The 26,310-nt window shown below is 43.4% G+C and overlaps 4 protein-coding genes across 13 annotated transcripts in view; 3 read left to right on the top strand and 1 right to left on the bottom strand.

Moving 5' to 3' along the window:
* Nucleotides 1-498: 498 nt before the first annotated feature.
* LOC6579431 (probable cytochrome P450 4aa1) lies at nucleotides 499-8,295 on the top strand. The gene is made up of 4 exons (XM_002005291.4): nucleotides 499-749; nucleotides 5,743-5,926; nucleotides 5,990-6,373; nucleotides 6,448-8,295. Exons 1-4 carry the CDS (start codon nucleotides 732-734, stop codon nucleotides 7,383-7,385), a joined length of 1,524 nt encoding a protein of 507 aa, XP_002005327.2. The 5' UTR covers nucleotides 499-731; the 3' UTR covers nucleotides 7,386-8,295.
* On the top strand, nucleotides 2,575-3,339 carry LOC6579432 (cytochrome c oxidase subunit 6A, mitochondrial). The gene has a single exon (XM_002005292.4). It carries the CDS (start codon nucleotides 2,751-2,753, stop codon nucleotides 3,057-3,059), a length of 309 nt encoding a protein of 102 aa, XP_002005328.1. The 5' UTR covers nucleotides 2,575-2,750; the 3' UTR covers nucleotides 3,060-3,339.
* Nucleotides 8,228-26,310, bottom strand: part of LOC6579429 (myosin light chain kinase, smooth muscle) — a 45,383-nt gene continuing 27,300 nt past the window's right edge. For 4 of the 10 annotated variants that reach the window (XM_032729717.2, XM_032729720.2, XM_044010665.1 and 1 more), the window contains 20 exons: nucleotides 25,505-26,224; nucleotides 24,709-25,440; nucleotides 23,842-24,549; nucleotides 23,611-23,783; nucleotides 23,168-23,255; nucleotides 21,179-22,499; nucleotides 20,982-21,114; nucleotides 19,150-19,318; nucleotides 17,082-17,127; nucleotides 16,153-17,024; nucleotides 15,683-16,094; nucleotides 15,187-15,532; nucleotides 13,109-13,468; nucleotides 11,429-11,703; nucleotides 10,640-11,164; nucleotides 10,239-10,580; nucleotides 10,073-10,174; nucleotides 9,835-10,012; nucleotides 9,034-9,709; nucleotides 8,228-8,928 (listed from right to left, as the gene is read on the bottom strand). In XM_032729717.2, the coding sequence (XP_032585608.2) occupies nucleotides 8,576-8,928; nucleotides 9,034-9,709; nucleotides 9,835-10,012; nucleotides 10,073-10,174; nucleotides 10,239-10,580; nucleotides 10,640-11,164; nucleotides 11,429-11,703; nucleotides 13,109-13,468; nucleotides 15,187-15,532; nucleotides 15,683-16,094; nucleotides 16,153-17,024; nucleotides 17,082-17,127; nucleotides 19,150-19,318; nucleotides 20,982-21,114; nucleotides 21,179-22,499; nucleotides 23,168-23,255; nucleotides 23,611-23,783; nucleotides 23,842-24,549; nucleotides 24,709-25,440; nucleotides 25,505-26,224 (8,531 nt within the window). In that variant the 3' untranslated portion in view covers nucleotides 8,228-8,575. Of the gene's footprint in view, nucleotides 8,929-9,033; nucleotides 9,710-9,834; nucleotides 10,013-10,072; nucleotides 10,175-10,238; nucleotides 10,581-10,639; nucleotides 11,165-11,428; nucleotides 11,704-13,108; nucleotides 13,469-13,665; nucleotides 13,753-14,148; nucleotides 14,274-15,186; nucleotides 15,533-15,682; nucleotides 16,095-16,152; nucleotides 17,025-17,081; nucleotides 17,128-19,149; nucleotides 19,319-20,981; nucleotides 21,115-21,178; nucleotides 22,500-23,167; nucleotides 23,256-23,358; nucleotides 23,455-23,610; nucleotides 23,784-23,841; nucleotides 24,550-24,708; nucleotides 25,441-25,504; nucleotides 26,225-26,310 lie in introns of those variants that run through there. The other 6 variants (XM_032729723.2, XM_002005289.4, XM_015163671.3 and 3 more) reach the window with 5 other exon arrangements.
* Nucleotides 17,449-19,457, top strand: LOC6579430. Its single transcript, XM_002005290.4, has 3 exons — nucleotides 17,449-17,677; nucleotides 17,785-17,978; nucleotides 18,046-19,457. The coding sequence occupies exons 1-3, from the start codon at nucleotides 17,550-17,552 to the stop codon at nucleotides 19,074-19,076; spliced, it is 1,353 nt and encodes a 450-aa protein (XP_002005326.1). The 5' UTR covers nucleotides 17,449-17,549; the 3' UTR covers nucleotides 19,077-19,457.

The raw sequence follows: 26,310 nt of genomic DNA, 5'->3' as shown, positions 1-26,310 counted from the left end.
CTATGTTTGAACATTGTCATAATGGAATTTATAATGCTGTGAGCGAATGCAGTAGACTTGTATTTATACTATATATTTAGGTATATATGTGAGTACCTTAGAGGTAGTTCCAGTATTGCTAGTATTTGGAACCATATTTGAAGTATTTGTTCATGAGTAGCAAGTGCAAACTGATTGATTTCATATAAATTATTATTATAATTACAGCATATCATATCATATATAGAATATACTAGATATTGCATAGTATATGTCAGCTTTGGACTACTCAAAGTTCTGATTACTTAGAACTTCATTTCATTCTTTTGAGTAGTATTTGGATATTGTCTCGCCTTATTTGCTGTTTCTTCATCTCCGAAAATGAGGCATCTCGCGTCGTGTGGCTTTTCGTTTTTTGTTGCTATTTTTTTTTTTAATTTTTATACTCCGAAGTCTGTTTGTCGGCATTGTTGAGCGTAAAAATCGGACACATTGCTTATAAATAGACGTTGCCCGGCTTGAGATCCACCATTTGAAATTCAACTGTCGCCGTGTCATGAATTGAGCAATTGAACGTGAATTGTGAATTGACAGAGGTGAATAAAGAGTAAAGGACATTTAAAAGACATTTAACTACTATATATAATATATATGTATGTTTATATACATATAAATTCTATAAACATTCTGTGAGAGTGCAAAGTGAAATATTTACAAGAACTTTCACAAGGTTTTAAATCAAATCAAATAAAATGATTGTGGAAAAAGTGGTGAGTAAAAATAATGAAAGATCTAAAAGAAAACCTACCCTATATATAAAGTAAGAATGAATAAAAACAATAAATTTATATTTCGTAAAATAAAAATGTGTACAACATACTTATTAAAAATGCAATTGGCAAGCGTGCAAAATTAATTACGCGTGCATTAAATAATTTAATAAATATTGTGTGCTTTTTTTTTTTTTTTTTTTTTTTTTTTTAAATATTTTAATAAATTTAAAAGCGTTTATTTGGCTTGTTAGGTTTCTTAAATGTATTTTACTAATATGTTTATATTTTTAAAAATTAATAATCGTTTTTATTCCATTTTCATCTTTCAATTTTCAAAGAAATTAGTATATATGTATAAACTATAAATTATATACTAATGAATATTAATTGCAATAGGTTTATTTTCTTCGGAAGAGTTCTCTCTCTCTCTCTCTCTATCTCTCTTTGCTTATGTATATGTTTAAATATTGCAGAGCAGATTATCGAAACTATTAGAGCAAAATAAATGTATTTAAATTATGTAAAATATATAAAATTAAAATTTTACTTAAGTTACAAATTCCGATTGTTGGCGCTCTTTAACTTGAACAGAAATCTCATTATTGTTAACAACTTTTGTTTTTTTGTTAGCAAGGCACGTACGCAGTTCCGTTGCCCAAACGGTTTCGTGGATTGGGGGAAGCGTTTAGTTATTTGTATACCCTGAACCGATTGAGAATGGGAAATTGGGGTATATTGGTTTTCTTAAAATCTATTTAAAAGGCAGAAGGAGACGACGGAATAGACTACATATATATTCTTTATGATGAACCAAATTTTGAGTATATTTAGCCGTGTCCGTCTGCCCGTGAAACCTAGAATGCGTATATTTAAAAGCTCAGATCGTTTGTGGCTCAGGAGATCTTCTAGTCGGTAGTCCCGACTACAGTTTTCTCTTTGATTTTAAGTTTGGGCTTGGGCGTGTGTGAGCAAAAGAAAAAAAACCGATGCTGATGATAATTTATAGAATTAGTGAGAAATAATCTTGTACATTTATTAGTGGGCAGGTGTGAAAACGTTGTGCAAATAAGACAGTTAGCCACATGGCTATGATGGATGATTATCTATCAACTTCCCCATATCTTTGGTATAAGCAGTATTTAACATCAGCCAGAGTTCGAATTATTCATATTTTGTTGTATTGTGTTGCCTTGGCGAACTTTTCTAGCTAGGATCAACAATATGAATTAATGTCGAGCTGCCTTCTAGAAGGGTCCAAACAAATCGTTTGTTCTTTTCTGAGAAATTTTGGACTTTAGTACATTTAACAAATTATGATATTTAATTTATGAATGTCGATGCTTAGTGCTAATTTAATACTAATCCCATAATCGATTGATCGTAAACTCAATTAAAGTTCATTTGGTTTAATTAGACAAATCGTTGAATCAAAAAATAATTAATTGCGTTGATATTTGCACAATTAATTTATTCAAGTTATTTGAACAAGCAGAAGCTGCAATTAATTGTTAACCACGTGGTTGAATATTCAAATATAATTATTTATATTTGCGAACGTTGGCTGGTTTTTCAGAACATCGACTAATTAATACATTATGGTCTAACTAATTAGACCAGATATGCTGGCGAGCTGTGGTAATATAAGCATAAGCGTAAAGCAATTTATCATCTTTCCATTAAAACTCTACTTATGCATTTCGAAATCTCAGAATAGGTTATTCTTTAATCTATTCTCATGCTATAGCTGTGTATCTGTGCGTGTGTGTGTGTGGGTGCTTTGTCTAAAAATTCAATCGAAGTTGCTTTATGACAATGCTACGGTCTAGAATTTTATTTACTTTCAAATCGAACATACTAAACATTTAGAGCTTTGTAGTAAATACATATGTATATATAACATCTACATATATATTTATATATATATACATTGTATGTGTATATTCTAAAACAGAAACTATACTTATACAAATTTTTAAAAATTCTAAAGAACTAACGAAAATGTCGCAATTTTGGGAACGGTATGTGAAGCCTGCATTTAGCCAGGCCAAAAGCAATCTGCTGCAACTCGGCAGCAAACCTCGCGGTGCATTGCTCTGGAAGCGTGTAACCTTTCTGGTGGCCACGCCAGCCATTGGGCTCTGCATGATCAATGCCTACAGCGGTGCACGTGCACCGAAGCCGCTGCCGCCGTTTGTCAAGTACGAGCATCTGCGCCGTCGTAATACCCGTTTTCCCTGGGGCGATGGGGAGCGCAGCCTGTTCCATAATCCTCATGTCAATGCATTACCCGACGGCTATGAAGCTTAAGAAGCTACAAATAGAGATCGGGAATGGCAAGCTAGAGGTAGCGGAAGCCTGAAGGAAACCCGCTTTGAAAATTCTATATTTCTACATTTTGTGTTGATTGATTGTACTATTGGGCAGTTCGTTAAGGACCGTTTCGTTCATGTGGAGATCGTTCAAGGAACCAACAGAAGTAGCTGTCCTCCTCCAATCCCCAGCACTTGCAGTAGCGCCAGTACCCCAAACCATAAATAGTAGCATTGTAAAGCAAATAAAAACCGTACCGTACCCGCACAGACACAAACCAACACGCGTTCGTCAATATTGTCGCTGCAGACCTACTATATAAATACATATGTATATCTATGTATGTATGGGGAGGTTTATAGTTTATTTAGGTATATTTAGCTGTTAGTTTTTATTGTGTGGGCGTGGCCTGGCGACTTTCGCTTTCGGCAAGTTACGCGTAAGCCAAAAAAAAAAAAAAAAAAAAAAAACAAATCAAAAATTTGATAACCGTTCATAACTAATTTGCAATGCTGCACCTGTACTTCAACAACAATTATTTATATATATTTCATTATATTTAAATGTATACACTCATATATTTACATATACATGTGTAAGATACATATATGTATTATACAACACTTACAACCACCATATACAGTTGACCCTGAATCTGAGGCTTGTGTTGTGCGCGTGCTCGTATGTCTCTTCAATTCAACATTTTTCTAGGGCATCAATATGATATTTTATATCACACTCCTTAAAATATAGATTTGCCATTATAAAAATGAATTTTTCCTTTATTTTGTCGTGATTTTCAGACTTTAACATTGCTATATTATTTTGCACCTGCATTTCCCTATCTAATCGAAGATCTCAAAACTTCAGCAACGCCTTTCTACACGGTTCTCACGCATTTACTTTTGGAATGTTCTATGGGTAATTTCGGCAGTTTCCATTTATATACTATAGTTAAGTACTTAATTTGGTTTGATGACACATTTAACGTTACGAATTGGTATTTAAGGCTTTATTTTGTTTTTACTTTCTGGGTCAGTAAACAGCTGACATTCGAGTGATCGTGTTGAATTGGTTACGTTGAAAACCAAAATGGAACAGAGTCTGGGAAAAAAGGCCAAACAGAAAACGTGCGCCCATGATCTGCAGCTGGTGATCATCATTAATCAATTCATTTGTTTGGTAGTTGTTTTATTTTATGAATGGGTGCCGTCCTGTCAAATGTAGCCCTGAAAAAATGAGATACTGAGTGTGAGGATGATAGACAGAGAGCGGGAGAGGGAGAGAGAGAGAGGCAGACTGTATCTGTATCTGTATCTGTATCTGTGTCTGTATCTGTATCTGTATCTGTATCTGTATCTGTATCTGTATCTGTTTCTGTATCTGTATCTGTATCTGTATCTGTATCTGTATCTGTATCTGTATCTCTATCTGTATCTGTATCTGTATCTGTATCTGTATTTGTATCTGTATCTGTATCTGTATCTGTATCTGTATCTGTATCTGTATCTGTATCTGTATCTGTATCTGTATCTGTATCTGTATCTGTATCTGTATCTGTATCTGTATCTGTATCTGTATCTGTATCTGTATCTGTATCTGTATCTGTATCTGTATCTGTATCTGTATCTGTATCTGTATCTGTATCTGTATCTGTATCTGTATCTGTATCTGTATCTGTATCTGTATCTGTATCTGTATCTGTATCTGTATCTGTATCTGTATCTGTATCTGTATCTGTATCTGTATCTGTATCTGTATCTGTATCTGTATCTGTATCTGTATCTGTATCTGTATCTGTATCTGTATCTGTATCTGTATCTGTATCTGTATCTGTATCTGTATCTGTATCTGTATCTGTATCTGTATCTGTATCTGTATCTGTATCTGTATCTGTATCTGTATCTGTATCTGTATCTGTATCTGTATCTGTATCTGTATCTGTATCTGTATCTGTATCTGTATCTGTATCTGTATCTGTATCTGTATCTGTATCTGTATATTTGCATTTGTATCTGTATCTGTATATTTGCATTTGTATCTGTATATTTGCATTTGTATCTATATGCCTATTATTTATGTATTTCCATCTCTAATGCCCGTCCTTGCCCTGATGCTGAATCAATAGTTGCCGAAATGTCGAGACTTGGGCATACATAATCGAAATTCAGCTACATGCACACATTCAGAGATTGATGTGTGTGCGTGCGTTGGCCATGTGTGTATTAAATGCGTATACGACGTGTTGACTCAAACAATTCACACCGTTTCGCAGGCACTTTCGATGATCATTTCGAAGCTTATGGATGATGAGTATTTACAAAAACTTACGACATGCCGCGACTGGCTCATACGATGCTCAAGCCCCTCAATATACATACTCTAATGACGTTCCCAGTTAATTAGATTTTATACATATATATATATATTTATTTATACATACCTGTGCACATGAATATCCGAGAGATATGTATCTAAATGCAATTAAACTGAAGTGCGCTCGAGGTCCAATTGGCACGGGCGGCTTAGGCAAATATGTTTTACGCACTTAATTAAATTGCCTAAATGGTAAACAAATTATGAAGAGTAGCCACTTGCTTAACTAAACACACGCTATGCTCTGTCTCTATCTCACTCACACTCTCCCTCTCTCTCTCTCTCTTTCTCGTTGCATATGTAGCTGGAGCGTGCTACCAGATCGGAGCTGTACAGCGCTCTGGCCCTGCTGGTGCTCTCGCTGAGCATTTACACGTTCTACACACAGCTGCAAACGTATCTGAGGTCCGTGCTGCTGTCGCTGCGTCTCTCTGGGCCACCTACGCTGCCCTTTCTGGGCAACTGTATGCTGATCAATGAGAAGGATCGTAAGTGCGGCAAATGTATTAAAAATTATATTATGTATACGCCATGTCTGTCATCCTTTGCAGTTATGCGAAAACGCGCCGCAAACGCCTTCGATCTGTATGGCTCACTGGTGCGCATTTGGGTGCTGTTGTTTCCGTTCTTTGTGGTGCTGCAGCCCGAGGATCTGCAGGTCATACTCTCCTCCAAGAAGCACACCAACAAGGTGTTCATCTACAGGCTGATGCACAACTTTCTGGGCAACGGTCTGATCACCAGCAGCGGCGACAAGTGGAGCACGCATCGCAAGCTCATACAGCCCGCATTTCATCTCAGTCTGCTGGAGAAGTTCATTGATACATTTGTGGATGCGTCGCAGTCGCTGAACGAGCATCTGGATGCCTCAGCTCTGGACATGGAGGTCAACATAGCCAAATATGTCAACAACTGTGTGGTCGATGTGCTAAATGGTAAGTCCCACTTCAGGCACTTCTAATCTGAATATTAATACTCTCTCTCTCTCCCTCTCTCTCCCGTTTTGCAGAGGCTGTGCTTGGCGTGCCCATCAAGAAGAAGGGCCTCATGGAGGATTCGCCGTTTCGCAAGGGCAAACTGATGATACGCGCACGCTTCTTGCATCCCTGGCTGCTACTGGACGCCATCTATCAGCTGACATCGCTGGCCAGCGATGAGCTGAAGCAGAAGAAGCGTCTGAACGATTTTACGCGCCAGATGATTAAGAGACGTCGTGAGATTATGGCCGATGCGGCCAACAATAATGTGGAGCGCAAATGCTTTCTGGACTATATGATTGAAATCTCCGAGAGCAATCCGGACTTCAGCGAAGAGGACATTGTCAATGAGGCGTGCACCTTTATGTTGGCTGGGCAGGATTCGGTTGGCGCTGCTGTCGCCTTCACCATTTTTCTGCTCGCCCAGCATACGGATTCGCAGGCGCAATGCTATGAGGAGCTGGAGCGCATCTTTGACCACACCAATCGGGCGCCCACAATGAGCGATTTGCGCGAGATGCGCTACTTGGAGATGTGCATCAAGGAGGCACTACGTCTCTATCCCAGCGTGCCACTCATCGCCCGCAAGCTGGGCGAGGAAGTGCGTTTGGCCGACTACACCTTGCCGGCGGGCAGCAACATCTTCATTTGCCCATATGCCACACACCGTCTGGCGCACATCTATCCCGAGCCGGAGAAGTTCAAGCCGGAGCGTTTTAGCACAGAGAACATGGAGCAGCGGCATCCATACGCCTTCATACCGTTCAGTGCTGGACCGCGCTACTGCATTGGCAATCGGTTTGCCATCATGGAAATCAAGACAATTGTCTCCCGCCTACTGCGCAGCTACCAGATCTTGCCCGTGCCTGGCAAAACCACCTTCGAGGCCACATTCCGCATCACTCTGCGCGCCTCGGGCGGTCTGTGGGTGCGACTGCGGCCACGCCAGCAGCAGCAGGAGACGATATAGTGAACAACAATGGAAGCCAATTAGTGTAGGGAACGAGACGAAGCCAATTGTTGTGGGCTGATCAAAAATCTATCTAGAGAAGCGACATGAGAAGTGGGTCCTCGCTTCGCTCCATCCTTTTAGCGTAGCTTTAATCAGTGACTACATTCGAGAAGTTTGAGGCGGCACAAGTGCAATTTAAGTGGAGCTCAAACAAGGCAATGCTTCTTTCAGTTAATCTTTGTTTAAATTTAGTAGACGATCTTTGCTTCTTTCCTCAAACTCAGCTTCAAATATGTTAGGAACTAATTGAACTACTTTCGAAAAGTTTGAGGTGGGATAAGTAAAAATTGCGTAGAGTCCTGGCAAAGCAAAGCTTCGCGCTGATAGGTTTAACAATTGTTGAGAGCTTTTAAGTTTCTTTTTATGCTTCTTCCTCTAAGCTCAGCTTAAATGCTTTGGAGAGATGATAGCAGTTAGACTACATATGAGAAGTTTGAAGCGAAGAACTTGCAAACGAGTATTAGAGTCGAAGGTAGCAACCTCAACATTTTTCTTATACAACTTTATAACTTATCTAACTGTATAGAAATCTACATTGAGCGAGAATCAAGCATTTAAATATTATTATTCCTAAGCTTGCCTCATGTTTGCCTTTAATCAAATTTAAAGAGAGAAACAATACGCAGCACGATAAACACTTTACTTCCAATAAGGCTTCTCTCTTTATGTTTAGATTGAGCTGATTGTTGTAACTTACTTTTGTTAGTCGCAGCACAAACTTCTCGTTCGTAGCCAACCCCTTGAATAATTGGTTGGGTCTACATATGGATGCTTGCCCAATAATTTTGACAGCGTTTGGCTTCGTTACATTAACTTTAATTAGTATGGTAAATAGATGTATGTATATAAATCGATACAATAATTTAAATATTTAGCCTTTGTCTAGCCTAAGTGCAGTGCGGTGTGCCTGTGCCTGTGCCTAAAAATGTTTTGGGTGCCATTTTGGATTCGGATTTGGATTATAATTAGTTCGCAATTGCAACTATATATATATGTATATATATATAGTTATATAAATATACATATGTATATTCGAGTGTTTTTTCGTACAGATTTTCCTTGGGTTTGTTTTTACACAATAGATAAAAAAAAAAAAAAAAAAAACAATAATAATAAAGTGAAATAAGTAAATCAGAGTCATTAAAAAGCTAGGACGTGATATGTTTCGTTTCGTTAAATCTATTGATGAGACGACGCGCACGTGATTCGTGCCCCTGTCCGTGCTCGTGTCCATGCCCGAGACCATGACCGTTCCCATTTCCATTTCCATTACCATTTCCATCTCCACCACCATTTCCATTGCCATGCCCCTTGCCATTCGCCGCCTGTCGCTGTGCACTGGCCACCGTGTGCTGTTGGGCAAGACGCTCCGTCGTCTCACGTACTCGACTGCTCAGCCGCGTTGGCGTTGCTGAACGCTGTGGCAGCGGGGAGCTGGGCATGGACTGGGTTTGTGTTGGCTTCGCTTTAATGGCGACAGCGGGCCTGCTCGCTGGCTCAACTATACACAAAGGGACAGAGAGAGAGAGAGAGAGAAAGAGAGAGTGAGAGCGTGAGTATAGGGTATTATGTAAGTCGTATGCATGCTATAAGCAATATGTGTTACGTTTGCTGATGCGACCCATGCTCGCGACCTTGGCGATTTTGTTGGGCTCGATGGCAGGTTTCTTGTGTGCAGCAGCAGCAGCGGCATTTGATTGCTGAAACTTGTGCTTCAGCTGGGACACCTTCAGCTTGGGCTCGCAAATGGGTTTGATATGCGGCTTGAGCTTTTCACGTGTGCAACTATCCTCCAGCGACTTCTTGCGCATCTTGACCGTATTGGTGAAATCGGAGAGCATTATGGGCTCACTCTTGACGGACAGGTCCAGTGATGGCAGTGCACTGGCCGCATTGTCTGCCGTCTCGCTCTGGCTGGCCTTGGCAATCTGCTCCAGCTTGCACTTGGCCAGCGTTAGCAGCAGCGTCTCCTGTGTGCCCAGGCTGCCATTGGAGCACTCGCTGTAGCCAGAATCACTGCGCTCGCTGCACTGCGATTTGTCGCGCAGTTTGAGGTTCGTCGTCTTGCGCTTGTCCACATGCGGCATCTCGCCCGTAAAGTCATCCTCCTCCTCGTTCAAGGAGGCCATTTGCGTGCTGCACACGTTGACGGCGCTCAGCATGCTCAAGCCGGAAATCGAGGGGCGTGGACTACTGAGAGCGCCCATGGCAATGGCCGAATTGCGACGCGAGGCGGACAGCGTAGCCATGCGACCCAGCGCCCGTATAGCATTGCCCGTTTTCTAGTTGTGCAGCAAGCAGCAGCAAAGCATTGAAGCAGGACAGGATTCAAATGCCAAAACAACAAAAGTGAAGCAGCTGTTAGTTCGGAAGGGCTTTGAGCTGGCAAGCAGACGTTTTTACTCACCTGCCATTTGCGTCGTATAATGAATTTCTTAAGCTTGTCTGTGCAGATTTTGTTGTTGCTGAGATTCTCATCGTGGCGCTGGCACAGCCACTTGGATTCGAGACACTGTTGGGCCGTCAGGCGCGACTCCTTTCGATGGACTAGCAGCTGTGAGATAAAGTCCTTGGCCTCTTGCGAGCTGTAAGCAGAGTTTTCGTTCAGAGATTCTCATAGTTAAGCATGGAGTGGAGCTACATACACGCAATCGAAGGCCTCGTCATCGTAGTCGTAGTCCGCACGTGTTATATTCGAAAAAGTCTCCACATCGGAGTCACCCATGAAGGGCGATAGGCCCGAGAGTCTGCAACAGAAGGATTTGAGCGTGAGCTTAACGAAAAGGTAATTCATTTGCTTTCGGCACTCACAGCACATAGCATATGACGCCCACGCTCCACATGTCTGACTTGAAGTCAATGGGCTCATAGCTTATGATCTCTGGCGGTATAAATTCCGGCGTGCCAAAGAGCACGCGCACTGGCGCCTTTGTGTCCAGACGCTGGGCCAGACCAAAGTCAATGATCTTGATCTGATGGCTGGTGCGCGTGTGGCACATGATATTCTCCGGCTTCAGATCCAAGTGGACGACGCTCTGGCTGTGCATGTAGGCAACGCCTTCACACACCTGCCGCAGGAATAGAATGCAGTCCAGCTCGGTCAGCGTAAAGTCATCCGCAACCACGCGCTCGAACAGCTCTCCACCCGTAATGCTGAATGAATAAAATCTATTAAATCGTAGGTTCATTTAGAAATAATTCCCATAACTCACTATTCCATGACCATGACGATTTCGCGTGGACTCTCAAAGGAGGCGGCCAGCTGCAACAGCTTGGGATGCTGCAGCGAACGCATGATGGATATCTCTTCCAGAACTTTCTGGCGATCGCGCGACTTGATGCACTTGATCACCTTGGCGGCCAGCAGCTGTTCGGGGTGTGTGCGTTCCTGCACCTTGTAGACGACACCGAATCGTCCCTTGCCAAGCTCCTCGATGATTTCGAAACGTGCCTTGAAATCGCCGCCCGACTGGACGCTTACCGCGCTCGTGGAATTTGTTGTGCTGCCAGCATCCACTGTGCTGGCTGGTCGCGTTGTCTGCACCCATTCACTGACCTGACTGGGTGCACTGCGTCCGTGTATGTTCTCGGCGCGCACACGAAATCTGTACTGCAGCTGGGGCAGCAGCTCCTTGACGGTATAGGCCAGCGTATCCACAACACGCGCCACCTGCTGCCAGTCAGCGTTGTCCTTGACGCTATCACAGTCCGTGGGATTGCAGCTCTGCATCTCGATGCTGGGAGCGGTATAATAAAAGAAGTAAAGGAATCAACATAATTCATATTAATATTACAAAAAAGGAGTATACGAATAGGAAATAGAAGAGATAGATAAATAAATAGAGAGATACCGTTCTCTACTCTACCCTTCGATTATTGGGTTAGGAAACCGGAAATCTTCATCTCCGGAAGTCTTCATCTTATTATGTATATCAACTCAAATTAAGTGATCAATTTCTATAGATATAAGGATAAGTAATGAGCTTCTCTTCTGCACTCACATAAATCCAGTTATCATGCAGCCACCATCGTAGGGCGGTCCACACCAGGCGACGGCCACACGATCGGGTCCAAGGGACACGCTCGGCTTTCCGCTGGGCGGCTCCGGGGGTCCCTCGACGGCCACTGAGGCCGATGCCGCCTCTATGCCATATTCGTTCATTATTTCGGCCGTATACTTGCCGCTGTCATCGGCGGAGATGTCCGTTATATAAAGCGTTGATCGTTGCGACGTTGTGCGGATTGTCACATTGGCGCCCTCAACAATGGCACGGCACTGTGAAAGGGTAAAAGGTATATTCAAGTATATATATATTTATACATGTATGTATGTATGTGTGTGTATGTGTGTGCGTGTGTGCGTGTGTAAGTAAAGCGGATTAATAGTATTGCGGCGAGTAGACAGCGACTGCCCAACCTTCGATGAGCAGAGAAAACACGTTCAACTATGGCGACGCCTTGTTGTTATTGCTCTTTTGTGGTTTATAACAATTACGTATAGGCGCACTCATACCGCAAACTGATCGTGACACAGTCATAGACCCTAACTAGCACCAGCAGCACGGCATACCAAACGAGAACAGAACAGGCCAGGCCAGGCCAGACACGACACTAGATCAGAGTCTACACAGACAGCCGGCCAGTTAACGTGCCCAAATGAAGTATTTAGATAGCCAACAGAAGCAGCAACAGCAACAGCAACTGGGTTGTCTATGGGGTGAGCTTATGTAGATAAAGTTGTGATATGGGATCATGGGCATAGCAAGTCGGCTAATCTTCAAGCTGTTGACGGCATATTACCTAATTAGGTCACATGTCAATTTATATTGCGCAACAATTGCACTGATCCCAAACGGCTTTTGGCCAAGTGCCTAATTTGGTTATTCAAATTGAGCTAATGGGAAGATCCATTTGAGACTCGTAGAAGATCTGTTTAAATATACTTTCAGCAGATTGTTAGGTAAGCTGATAGTCAAGCCTATTAGTTATGTTTTTATTAACTTTTTGAATTCTATCACGAAACAAACACAGCTACGATTTCATTAGATCAATATATGTATCTATAGTATGTATGTGTCTGTCTGCTGATCGATATTTACTGTCAAGCAGCTATAGGCTTGACCTGTTTGCTGTCTGTCTGCTGCTATGTTAGCATTATTTCTATTTTAAGAGCAATGCTTTTTGCTCTAATCATTATACATACATTTGCATATCTATACAATATATTATAAAACTTATCTTTTAATAAAATATATATATAAAATTATAAAATTATTTGTATCTTATTCTTTATCTATTTTAGTTTATTTCTCCATTTAAGACTCATCCTTAGCTTTTCACTATCCCTAACTGCATAGGCCTTATTTAGTGAATATTTATTAGAAGTCTAATTTCGATTAACTATACTTTTCCTATATATGTAATTCCTTCTCCTTACGCCTCATATATAAAACTTAAACTCGCAAAATATTTTTATATTGCAAGTTAACTGCTTTGCTTACATATAAACGACAGTGAAACCTGGATATGGCTATTGATCTAGCATATATGTATGTCTGTACTGAGTGTTTAGTTCATATAGTTTAAAGAGCCCAGTTGCTGCCTGTTAAATAATTCTAAACACTTTAACCTAATACGCATTTATATATATCCATTTCATCTGTGTGTTTTTTTGTACTTACCGCCTTGTACCAGATGACTTTGGTATTGGGGAATGGCTCATAGTGCACGCTCAGTTGGACGTGGCCCCCAATGAGTGCGGTGCAATCTTCCGGGCCCCTCAATATGCAGCTGCTGGCAGCCAGCGGGAGATTGTGCTGCTCCTTGTTATTATTATTATTAATATTATTATTGCTATTGCTGCTGTTGTTGTTGTTGCTGTTGTTGACTGGTAGTACTAGAAGGCTGGTATAGCTGCGTATGGAGGGCGCACGTCGTTCCGCCTGTGGATGTTTCACTTGCAGTCGCAATTCGCCGCTCTGGGACAGTTGCACGTTTCGCAGGCGCAGCAAGCGAATGCCGTTCTCTGGATATGACTCCAACTGAAATGAAGATAAAGCGATTTTAGTAACAATAACTATGTATGTGTATGTGTGAAAACAGCTGGCACATGGAAGAGCAAATACTTGAGTATGCGCCTCAATGACAACGACGAGGCAATGAAATATGCACCCAGTTAAGTAAGCTATTTACACAGATACACACACATATACATATGTGCATATCCAAATATATTTACATATATACATGTATTGGAACAATTGAATACACAGGCGCAACGCGAGGCGCCAACGGCCAGTGTCAAACGGCGAATGACGAGCCACCAATTAATGATTGAGAATATTTTTAAAATAATAATGAAAGCCAATCGAGCTTGACCGACTGCCTCATACCCGACACTGGCAAGGAGTTGAGCACGAAATTTATAGCTGAAATTATGAGTGCTTCAGGCTAATTTAAACTCTCCACAAATCATCCGAGCACACTTTTCGCAAAGCCCAATATACCCCCTTCACATTCTGAGCGAGTATAGCAATATGAAAAAGCCGAGCACGTTTTCGGTTTCGGTTTTTAGTTTCGCAAATAATGTCACATTCCCGCTACAAACACAACACAAGCTAACGCTCTCGATTTCGTTATCAGAGCAGACGGCTTAAAGCTCAACATTTACTTAGATATGTGCACTATCTCTGCTTGTTGCGCGCTATCGATATTGCATTACCTGCGACATCTTGTCACGCCCCTTTCTGAAGCGAGGGGGCTACACGTATGTACATATATTGTAATTGTTAAAGGCGTGCAACTGTTTGCTGCTTTTGTGTGCACCGCTCGAAAGCCATTGAACGAGTGCCTGGCCGGCTGTCCGCGCTGCTCTGTTTGCTCTTCTCCGATCGAGCATCGCATCCGATTGGATTGCCGACGCTGGCGTCGACTGCGACTGCGACGTTGCGTCGTTAACATCGTTTGCATGCGTTGCGCATACCGCGGCATTTTAATCTTTTATTTTTTGGAGTCTCATTTCTCTGCCCATGTGTCTGTGTGTGTATAAATGACGGCGTATTGTTATTGCCAGCGTTGACAAGGTGTCAACGCAGCGCTTTTTGTCTTTATTTCTTGACGAAATTACCTGCCCAGCGGCAAGGCTGTAGACCCTCAACTGCTGGAGAGCTGAAAGCCAGACTTGCCGCGTCTCATCGTGTCTCATCTAAATAATTTTTGGGCCAAAAAGGCGCGCACACAAATTGCCTCATTGGCTGCCCTTCAACCCAATTGGCATTTAAGATAGTATATAGACTGATTTGTTAAGAAATATAAAAAATACCTATAGGTCTAGCAAGTAGTATTTAAATAAAAGATACCAGAAAACTTTTATTAAAAAAAAAAAAATAAAAGAAAAAAAATAAAACAATTTACTCTTCATTATGATGCCCCATTAAAATTATGAAATCAGGATATTATGTCTTTTAAAGTTATTAAATAAATAACAGTATCTGTGGCCAACTATGTGTATATTAGGTATGCATTTATCTTTAGTGTATCTTCGAAGAATCTTGAGTGGAATTATGCAAATGAGTGAAAAATCATATACTCTTGTTTAAGTTAAAAGTTAAAATACCATAACCAGCTCAGCTATTAATAATAAGCATATGCTAACTAGTAGTATAGACTACAGAGAGCATACAAAATTCGTTCTGCTGTCAATATGTATGTTAATAAGTTCGTTTTGGGGTTCATAATTGCTTGGCTGTGTCTTACGCACCATTTGGTTTGGTGAGTCATCCGTAATCAGTTTTCCGTTGAGATACCATTCGACATCCGCTTGGCAGGGGAAAACACGCGCATAGAAGAGAGCTTCGGCACCTGGAGCACAGACCAATGGCAGCGGCGTCTTTAGCAGCTGTACGCTCTCTTCGGTCCGTGTGAGATCGCGCTCGAGTACGCACAGCTCGCCGCTGCTGCTGCAGTCGCAGTCGCCGTCGCCGTCGCTGCTGCTGTTGCTGTCATCTGTTGTGGACGTGTACACCTGACAGCTGTAGATGCCCGAGTCAATGTCGAAGGCGTCGTTGATGCGCAAGCAGAGGCAACCATTGCCGTGATCGATGTAGCTGTGGTGCAACAATTTTTTGTTAATTATGCATTATTTATAAATATATATTTTGTAGTGAGTTCTATATAGCTAAGAGAAGCAAATAAATACAGGGTAGCTTCTACTCCAGTCAAGATCTGCGCATAACTACAGGCTACTCAATGCTTACTTGAATTCCTCGCTGTCGGGCAGTATTTCTCCATTACGCAACCAGACATAGCTGTAGGGTTCGTCGCTTTCAATGACACAGCAGAGATCGATAACCTCTCCCTCGACGGATTTAGTTAGCTCTGGCAATGGCTCGGCGATGGTTGCGCGTCGACGTTGTATATCAGTACTGGAGCCATGGAACTTGACATCAGTGGAACTAATTAAAGGTTCATGATCGCCACTTATGATGCAGGTGTAGATGCCTTCGTCCTCCTCAGTTACGTTGTCCACAAACAGCATAGCTTCGTCCTCCTGCAGCACAATGTGCACCCGGTCCGATGGTTCCAGCTCTACATTGTTGTGATAGAATCTTACTGAAGGCACAGACGAGCCACGAAAACCACTTGCCAATGCCATGCGGCCGCCAATAGCTAGAGAAGAGGATGTGTTGATCAAGCAAAGGTTTCAGATGTGACGGGATTTACTCACCTGTAGAGGGGCCCATGATGCGTCTGTAGAGATAGGCATTTCGTCTCGAGGAGGAAGCGCGCACGCTACGTGTCGATGGAGACTTGGAGTAGCGTGAGCTGCTAATTACGTCCAAACGAGCAGTGGCTTCTATGCGACCAAAGTCATTCTCCAACGTTATTCGATACAGACCAGCATCGTCGAAGCCCACCTCATCGATCTCTATGAAGCGCAGATCATCGACTTCTTTGACTGCAATTCGAGGGGTGGGCGTGACAATCATGCCATCCTTGTCCCAGGTGGCCCACGGAGTGGGATGTCCGGCAATGGCACACTGGAAGCGCACGCTGTCGCCCTCCTCCACGACACGATTATAGGGAATGGCTAGGAATTTGGGCGCTGATATGCAGCGGGCATCACTGCGACGACGCTCCACTGATCCCCTTTGCAGATCGATACTGCTGTTGCGGTAGGAAAGCCTCATGGGCGAAAAGCTTCGATTGGGAGTCGAACGAGGTGTGGAACGCGGTGTGGAGTGAGCTGAGAGTAAGGCACTTGGTCGTGCCAATTGGCGACTGAGCATATTCTCCTTCTCTTCGGGCACATCAACAATGATGCATGCTGATGAGAGCGTGCGGCCAACCGAGTTCTTGGCCACACAAGTGTATTCCCCTTCGTCCTCGGGATACACGCGTGGAATACTCAGAGTAGCCTTGACACCGTCAAACGACATCACGTAATCCCTGTCACTGGGCACGACATGCCCATCCTTCTCCCATATTATGAATGGCTCTGGCATGGCCTCCACATGACACTCCAAAGAGATAGCATCTCCATCACAGCAGCGCAAATTCCGCAAATTGCGCACGAATCGCGGCAATGTCTCAATATTACTAAAATTTATATTAAAATATATAATAAGGAGTCTTAAACTGATAGTTTACACTTACCCATGGCGCGTGTGAACTTTATCCATGCGATTATCTTTAAGTATATCTGCGAAATACAAATTAAAAATCGGTTTGGCGCACTTTTTAATGTATCTTTTCACAACAGTTGAGCGTTGCTGAACGAGGTGAGTTAGCGCTAATTTATGGTAAGGCGTCTATTTTGCATAGCATACACGCATTCAAAATATGCAGATATACACACAGCCGTTTAAATATCAGAACTCATACTTATATATAAGAGCTATATGTACACTTGAGAAACATTAGGAATTCTTTGCACTATTTAAATGTATTGCTACGAAACAGCTGAGCAGCACCGAGTGTGTTGAGTTAGAGATAATTTATAGTTGTATGCTCCATCCCTGGCTGTCGCTATTTATAGCAACTCTTCAGAGCAGCCAGCTGAATTTGTGTCGGCTAATTTAGTTGTCGATGTGCTTAAACTGTAAATTTATAAAATAAATACAAATGCGTGGCCTAATCATTGTGCCCATGGATCTGGAACCTGGTTTCCGCAAAGCAGATATACACAGCATACCCATTATTAGCAGTGGCATGGTCTTTAACTTTTTTGCAACCGCCACAGACAACAAAATGTGAGTACCGTACCTACACACACGCAAACATATATACAGCTATTTATTTATATGTGTTTATATAGCTTGCTGTATAGGAATGGCTAATGGTTAAATTTTTGTTTTAGATCTTCAGAAAGCAATGATTTGTTGGTAGACTATGTTCACTTGCGTCGGCAGTCCGAGCTATGTGAAATAAAAGCTTTAGTTTTCTCTGCCACAGACTTCGCCAATACGGAAACACATGCCAATGTGGCCGTTAAGGTGATGGAAGATTCAAATAAACTTACGGATGGACAATGCAGCTTGTGCGCAGGAGTTGGTAAGCAGTTTTAAAATACAAGAAATGTATAATTTCAATAATTTCATATAATTTCATATTATTTTAGCTGTTTGCCCACATGTTGTGGCATTTGTCTTCTGGTTGCACAACAAGAGCACGGATAAAAAGCCGGCAGCTGTAGTGGAATTCTGGGGCAATGAGCTGGAGGCGCTTGTTCAACCGGAGCCCACAAAGGCAGTGCGTATAAAGGACATGGTGCTCAGCCAAGATCTGAACTCTGAAACTGAGGAGGATATCCCCTGCTCTAGTGAGACCGAGGAACATGCATTTATGGAATCTGTGCTCGAAGAGCTCGCTATCTGCGGACGTGATTCAGCGCTGTATCGCCAATGCGTGGAAACAACAGATGAATTCGAGTCAATACTCATACACCACATATTGTTGAAAGCAACAGAATACAACATTTACGATGTGCACAGTTTTGTACAGCATCTGGAGCAACAGGCGCAAGGTGGACTCTTCGAAAGCCTCAGCGAGGTGACCAAGAGGCAGTACAAATCAAAACTTTGGATAGAGGCGCAATATATGCGTATTCGCTGCTCAATGATGCACATGATTGCGACACGCAAAACCCCAGAGGAGGACGAACAGATCTTCAATATGCTTTTCTGCAAAGGACGCGACGAGGACATTGAAGATCGTGTCCAGCAGAAGCAACACAAACGTTTCATATTGAAACAAACCGAAAAGTTGGAAAACAAAGAGTATCTGGAATGCGGTTTGCTGCTACACGAAAACTATCCTTATTTGTGTGGTGCACCCGATGGCATTACGGATGATCATATTGTTGAAATCAAATCACCAAAGACTGAGGAGGATTTTGAGAAGTATCTGGAGGCTCGCGAATCCATTGCACCCAAGTACATGGCGCAGATACAAACGCAAATGTTTCTGGCCAATGTGAAGAAGGCGCTGTATTGTGTGCTCAGTCCCACATTCGAAACCAACGGAGCTCTGCATTACGTTTGGGTACAGGCCGATCCCGAGTTTGTGGGCAGCTTGTTGGTCATGGCCGACGAATTTTGGAAGGAAGTTGTCTACCCACATCTCATCAGCATTTATCCACAAGCATTATAAGCAATAGCAACAAATATAAAGCTACAGCTAGCTAGCTAGAGTCAATAGCTTCTTAAGGAATTAATCGACTCACCTTTGGCGTAGATTTGCAATGATATTACAGCCTTGGCCTCGCCATGGCAATTGCTGGCTATAACTGAATAAGTGCCGGTAAAGTCCAATTTGGCGCTGGGTATCTCCAAACGATACTCCGGCCCCTCGCCGATGCGTCGAAAGTGTGGCGCGTCCTTGTAGTACTCCGGCTGCAATTAAAGAGATAATAAATGCTATTTTTATTAATTGACACTTTGGAATGCAATAAACTGCAGCCATAAGGATCGTCACAGATCTCAGAATGAATGAGTCATGTGAGTCTTATAAGTCTGTTCTTTATTCATGATATATGCATTGTTGTTGTTGTTGTTGCCGCAGTTGTTGCTGTTGTTGTTGTGCACAGCTTATGGCCATATAAGCACAAAATTTAATTTCGCGACTGTCAATAGGAAAACTGGTAACTGGAACTCGTACGAGTGTGCCACTGTGTGTGTGTGTGTGTATTTGTATGTTGGGTTGCCCACCCTGACCTCCTGCTTCCTTGGTACGAACAGCGGCACGATTGTTGGCTAATAATTTTTTGTTGCTGCTCGTTTTTGTTGCCGTTTGCTGTTCGCTGTTGCTTTTGCCTTTTTGGCTCTGGCTAACAGACGTAATTGTTTGTACAATCATGTTATTTGATATGGGTTGAACTTGAATTAGCGTTTGACAGCAGATCAGCTTTATAAGAACTAAACTGCCCATGTCTATATATCTACATATGTATGCACGTATGTGCCTGTGCATGTATGTGTGTCTGTTTGTGTGTGTGTTAATTGTATAACGAGTGCGATTGACTGCGCTACGTGTGACGCAGGTGAGAGGTAATTCGAGTAAGCAAACAGCCGTTGCTGTTGCAGCTTAAAAACTGCATTGTTCTGGCCCCTTTGGGAAAGGGGCACCACAATATTGTCACGCATTAAAAGTGTAGGCACTACATAATATACTCTTGATAAGAATTCGTGTGCCTATGTATATGGTAAAAGCCCGCATTATTAATACATAATTATTAATAAATATTATAGTTGATTTTCAACTACTCTGAGCTGAATTTAAAATTAACTTTGTCCGGGTTTACTATAGAGTGACTAACAAATGCAATTAGTTGTAGTTGAATACCTGCTATATCTATGATTAAATATTAACTACAAACTATTAAATGCTGTGATGCGAACTAAGGTATTTTTTTTAGCTGCTGCAAACTAAGCTTTACTTGGGTAATTCCATAGATTATCGTGCTCTCAGGAATATCAGGGCGTGCCATATATTGCCTAAGGTAACTTGGTTTTAAGTTGATTCTCTAATAAGCAATTTTACCTTTTGCTAAATTATTTTGATATTTGCTTCTTTAACACTTTGTTCGTTTGCTTCGGATCAATTGTTATTTTATAATAAATATTCTTTGAAAAACTATATTATTTTCTTCGAAATCTATCCGCACGAACAACTGTTGCAATTCGGCATTTCGCTTGCACTGTAACTGTTTTCGAATAGTTAACACTTTATATATATTTATGTAAATTGTGCGGAAATCAAGATGGCATTGATATTTCCTGAATGCGAGTAGGGCCCACAGAACTGGCTAAAACGGACAGTTTGGTCAGTTCTATTCGGCGTTGGCGCACTTGCACTTGAATATTTTATTTATTTTATGATATTGCAACGAGATACGAACGCGCCGACTGCGACCCACATTTGTTGGCGCCGCATTTGCAACTGACTCGAGCAACGTGGCGCTGCGCAAGCGCTTGGAACCTGCCGCTGCTGACGTCACTGCTTGACCAATTGTGCTACACATTCATATATATATATACATTGTAGATCTCTACTCACATTTAGAAAATCGCGCAGCCAGACAACGTCGGGCTTGGGATCGCCGACCACTTCGCAAAATATGATGACGTTGTCGCCCTCGTATGCCTCGCTCGAACGGGGCTTCACAACAAATAGCGGCTCCTTGGAGTAACTGCAGCAGGGATTTCGAAAGTAAATCGAAGGCGTTTATACAGTTTTCTCATTAGGATACTCACGGCATGTCGCTTGTCTTGATGCTGGGTATATCGAGTGCGCGTTGCGTTGTTGCAGCTGCTTCGTTCTCCTCGATGGCCACACGACATATGGTCTCCACCTTGCCAACCACATTGGAGGCGACACAAACGTAGATGCCAGCATCGCGTGGCGTTGCCTCGGCTATGATTAGTTCCACAAAGCCCGTGGAGTCGAGAGTGGCGGATATGCGACGACTGGGACGCAGACGCATGCCATTGCGATGCCAGGTGACACCCACAGCGGGATAGGCCTCCACTTTGGTGGACAGGCGGATTTCAGTGCCCTGACGAAACACATAGAATGGGTCCAGGGGCACGTAGAAGTCGGGCGAGATGTAGGCGCGTATGCCCTTGTCCACCACCAGACAGCAGTGGCAGGACACCGAGCCCAGTTCATTCTTGGCCGTGCAGGTGTAATTGCCGCTGTCTTCCAGCAATGTGGCTGCTATTTCCAGCGTGTAGAATTGACCCTCGGCCGTGATAAGATGTCGTCTATCACTGGTGATGAGCTGACCATCCTTGTACCAGAGTATCTCCGGAGCGGGATAGCCAACAATTTGGCAGGTCAGACGCACCGGGTAGGTCATCTGAACGCGGCGATCGCGCAGACGCATTGTGAAAATGGGCAACGATTCGCCCAGTTCAGCCGGATGGCGTCCGTGTGCGATTTCCTTCAGTCTCGAGTCTGCCTCATACAGCCGTGGATCAGAGACGACCTGCAGGCGTGCAAACGTAGAGACGCGGCCCTTGGAATTGGTTGCCTCGCAGGTGTAGCGCCCCGAGTCGAGTTCACAAACTGTAGTTATGGTTAGAGCACAGGTGGAGCCGATCTGGCGGATCTTGACACGATCGGAGCTGCTGCTCAGCTGTATGCCATCCTTGTACCAGGTAATCTGTGGACGCGGCGCTCCACGCATATTGCACTGCAGCGTAAAGGAGGAGCCAAGCAACGCCTTTACCTGACCAGGCAGAATCTTGACAAACTCCGGCAGGCACTCCACGCCGCCCACCTGTAGAGCGGAGCTGGTCTGCACCGCCGGTCCCCAGCCATAGCGATTTTTGGGCGTCACACGGAAATGGTATTCCACATTGGGCTTCAGATTGAATGCATCAAAGGAATTAATGGGTGTCAGACCCAACTCGCGCCAATAGGCGCCTCCGTCATGACCAACAATCCATGCTTCCACCTTGTAGGCAATGACCGGCGCAGAGTTGGCGCTGACGGGCTTGCCCCACGACAACGAGATGTGGGTGGGTCCAGAGTCAACGACCAGCGGCTCCGTGGATATACAGCCAGGTGGATCTGTGTGAATTGTGAAGATGCAAATATATTGCATCAATTAAATAGATCATTGGCCATGGTAAATTAAACACAATACGCCCCGGAGAAATATATATTTTATTTTCTTGTTTTTTTTTTTCGACTACGTAAATGTATAAGCTGGATTGTTGTGCTTTATATAATACGCTATTTGTATACCATAATAAAATAAGTAAATAAGTCAATCGTTCAAAAATACTAACAAAAGATAAGTTAAATACACGGATAATTTCTTTGTGTGTTGGACAATCATTGAATCTCACAGGAAATTGCTTTTGAGAAGTTTCTTGATTAGCGGCACAGAAGGCAAACAAGTTGGAGTTGAGGCGATCTGCAAAATATATTGGCAAGTCCATGCGCTATTGAATACTTGAGATAAAACTTTAAATGAAACACGCAATTGGGTTTGGTATAACAACAAAGAATCCGAATGGAATATGAAACATTTAAAGACTACGATTTAGAATCAACTGATTGATTATTCTACTCAGAAGTGGAATGACAACACTGATGTGAAGCACAGATATGGGACTTGAGAGTCAGTAAACGGTATCACATTAGAAGTTGCACACATAGTGGATAACTCTACGCTGAGAAGAAACATCGAAATGGAACACAGAAAGACTGTCTCATACTCAAGGAATACTCACCTCTGAAATACGAAGTTTCACTGTAACTGTCCAGGGGTTGGCCCCAGCGTGGTTGCGTTGGGGTTTCAGAGCGAGCGCGCGGGTTAACCTATATAAGTTTTTATTTTTGTAGTCAGAACGATATTATAATTTATTTGAATGAACACATAGAGTCGGGAAAGTAGACTTAGAGCATAAATAATTTTGATGCATTTAGAGGGAGGCGTTTAAATTTGCGCAAAGAGTATATAATATGTATATAAATATAATTGAAATAAGCTTTATTCTTTCTTTTTGGGCGTTTTAATCTAGAAAAGCATAAAGAAATAGAGAAAGAGAGAGAGAGAGAGAGAGAATAGCAAAGGTTAGTTAGCAAAAGCATTAGATCAATAGCAAGACATTCAGGTACAGCGACAGCAGATACAAACACATAACACAAACAGATATTCATAGGCAGTACGTACTGTAATTGTGACGAATATTCTATCCGTGCCAAAGTCGTTGCGTGCAACAACGAAATAGGTGCCGGAGTCGGAAATCTGCGACTTTTGCACTGTGAATCTGGTGTAGTCGTCGGATACCTCTTTGCTGACCCGATCCGATTGGGTAATATCCTTGGTGCCCTTCATGAACACCACTGCGAATACCAAACGAAATGAGAAGCTGCAGAGGATATGCATATTGGGAAAACTTACGTTTCGGTTTCGGATCACCCGCAATACGGAAGGAAATCGAGAACGGATCACCTACGGCGATCTTCATTTCAGTTTCAGGTCTGGACAGGAAGAGGGGTGGGCGTTCGTTCTTCTCAGCGCCAACAGCCACATCAATGTTGACATGCGACTCAATGCGTCCAAAGGCATTCGAGGCGAGGCAAGTGTAGGTGCCTTCGTGCTCAGCCGAAGCATTCATGATGGCCAGCGTGTAGATGCCACGATCGTTCAACGTTCTAACATTTGGACCCTCCACAACCTTGCGATCGCGATACCATTTAACCTCGATGGGTGTGCTCGACTGCATGAACTCGGCCGAAATGGCAACGGTGCCGCCATTGCATACGGTCTGATTGCCGAGCGGGGCCAGGAAGTGTGGCTTGTTGGGATCACGGTGGAAGAAACCGTGCGCCTTCTCCAGAGTGAAACGTTCGCGTCCCACAAAGTCCACCTGATGGGTCATCTTGTTCTGGGCGCCCTCGTTGGTTGCTATGCAGGAGTAGATGCCAGAGTCCTTTTCAACGGGATTGCGTATGATCAGCTTGGAGTAACCATCGGCCTGATCAATTTGTTGATATTTAGCATCATTAGTAATAATCTCGTTGCCCTTCATCCACTGGATCTCTGGACGAGGCTGGCCACGCACACGACAATCCAGAACCAACTCATTCTCATTTAGAGAATACGTGTCTGTGGGAAAAATATAGATAAAATAGAGTGATTAACAAATACGAATCCTGAACAGAATTTGACAAACGAAAGCGGTTAGAACAGCAAATAGACTGTATGCAGGCGCGTGATTAGAGTAGAGAGATTCGCGTGTCACTCGTCCTTAGCTCTGTGGAATACCTCGAATTGGCTGTGCGAATGTGCTTGGCATAGATGCCTCTCTGAAATGCTTGTAGACGCGCAGCTGCGCATGGGTTAGACTCTCGCCGAAATCGTTGATGGCCGAGCAGGTGTAATTGCCGCTGTCATCGGCCACCGCGGCAAAGATCTCCAGTGATGCCTCGCCATTCTGGTAAACAGTCTGATAGCGCGTATCCCTGGGCAATGGCTTGTGGTTCTTCAGCCACTCGATGTGCGTGTTCTCATCGCCAGAAACGGTGCACACGAATCGCACATTGGCACCCTCCGATATGGTGCGATCATGCAAGTAGCTATGGAACGATGGCTTCGTCTGCGCCACACTTCGAATGACGCGGCTTCCAGCTCGGTGTAAGTCACCGTTGCCATTCACATAGGCAGTGGGTCGTGCGTACTCATCCGGCTGCGAGTGGGACTGTGACTGAGGGAGCCCAGCATTCTCCTGCTCGTATGTAATGAGACGTTTCAAGTCAGCTGCCCGTATGAGAGTGCTGATCGAGTCAATGTGATCCGCATGCTCGGCATAGCAGGCAAAGATGCCACAGTCCGAGGGTATGGGATTGCGTATGATCAGCTTGCGTTCACCGCCCGGCTCGTCCATAATCTTATAGCGATTGTTACAGATCGTATGATCATCGCGCATCCAGGTCACGTTGGGACGCCCATGCACCTGGCAGCTGAGCACAATCTCATTGCGCTGTGCATCGTAGGATTCTGAAAGAGAATCATAGTAGTGTTAGTAATCAGACATTTCAAAACAACATCTTATTGGACTCACTCTTAATGCCCTCCACAAAGCTTTCCGGCAGCCGACCGCTCGTCTCGTCCAGTACAGTGAGCTGGCCAGAGGTCTCGACTGTCTGCTTGCTGTTCCTGACCACGCATCTGTAGTGGCCGCTGTCCTCGGCACGGGCATCGTAGATTTCCAGGCTGATGGCACCGTTGATATTGTAGATCTTGTGGCGGGCGTCCTTAGTAATGCGCTCGTCGTCCCTTAGCCAGTGCACTTCCTCGATGATGCCAGTCACATAGCAAATGAGCTGAGCTTTGTTGCCGCTGCTAATTGTCATTGTCTTGAGGCTGGTCTCCAGATTGAGTCGCAGTTTGGCCTCCCTCGCCTTGGCCTTGGCCACAGCTGCTGCATTCTCGCCCGATGCGCCCTGAGTGGACTCAGTTTGCTCAACAGTCCGGGGAAGTTGATCTGCTGTGACTCTCTTATCGAGTGCTCGCTGTCTCACATAGTCGGAGGCTTGCACGAATTTGCTGATCTTCATCTGGCCATTTTCGCTCTCTGCATAGCAAGTGTACAATCCGGTATCCTCGCTGCCAAAGGATGTGATGGTCAACTGTTTGACGCTATCACTCAGCTCGGCATATTCATATTTGGCCGTATCCAGGGGCAGCAGTGTGTTATCTCGCTGCCAGTAAATGCTTGGCTTGGGACTGCCCGACACTTTGCACTCGAGCGTAAGGCGATTGTCTTGGGAATGATATGCATCTAGACGTGGTACACAAAAAGACAAGGCACAAACAGAATAAGACAAGCACGACATCCAGGATGGGATGGGTCTCTAATTCTAGTAT

Source organism: Drosophila mojavensis, unplaced genomic scaffold (genome assembly GCF_018153725.1).
Source record: "Drosophila mojavensis isolate 15081-1352.22 unplaced genomic scaffold, ASM1815372v1 contig_80, whole genome shotgun sequence".
Classification (NCBI taxonomy): Eukaryota; Metazoa; Arthropoda; class Insecta; order Diptera; family Drosophilidae; genus Drosophila; species Drosophila mojavensis.
Note: the sequence above shows the minus strand (reverse complement) of the source record. Positions and strands in the feature narration are given on the sequence as shown.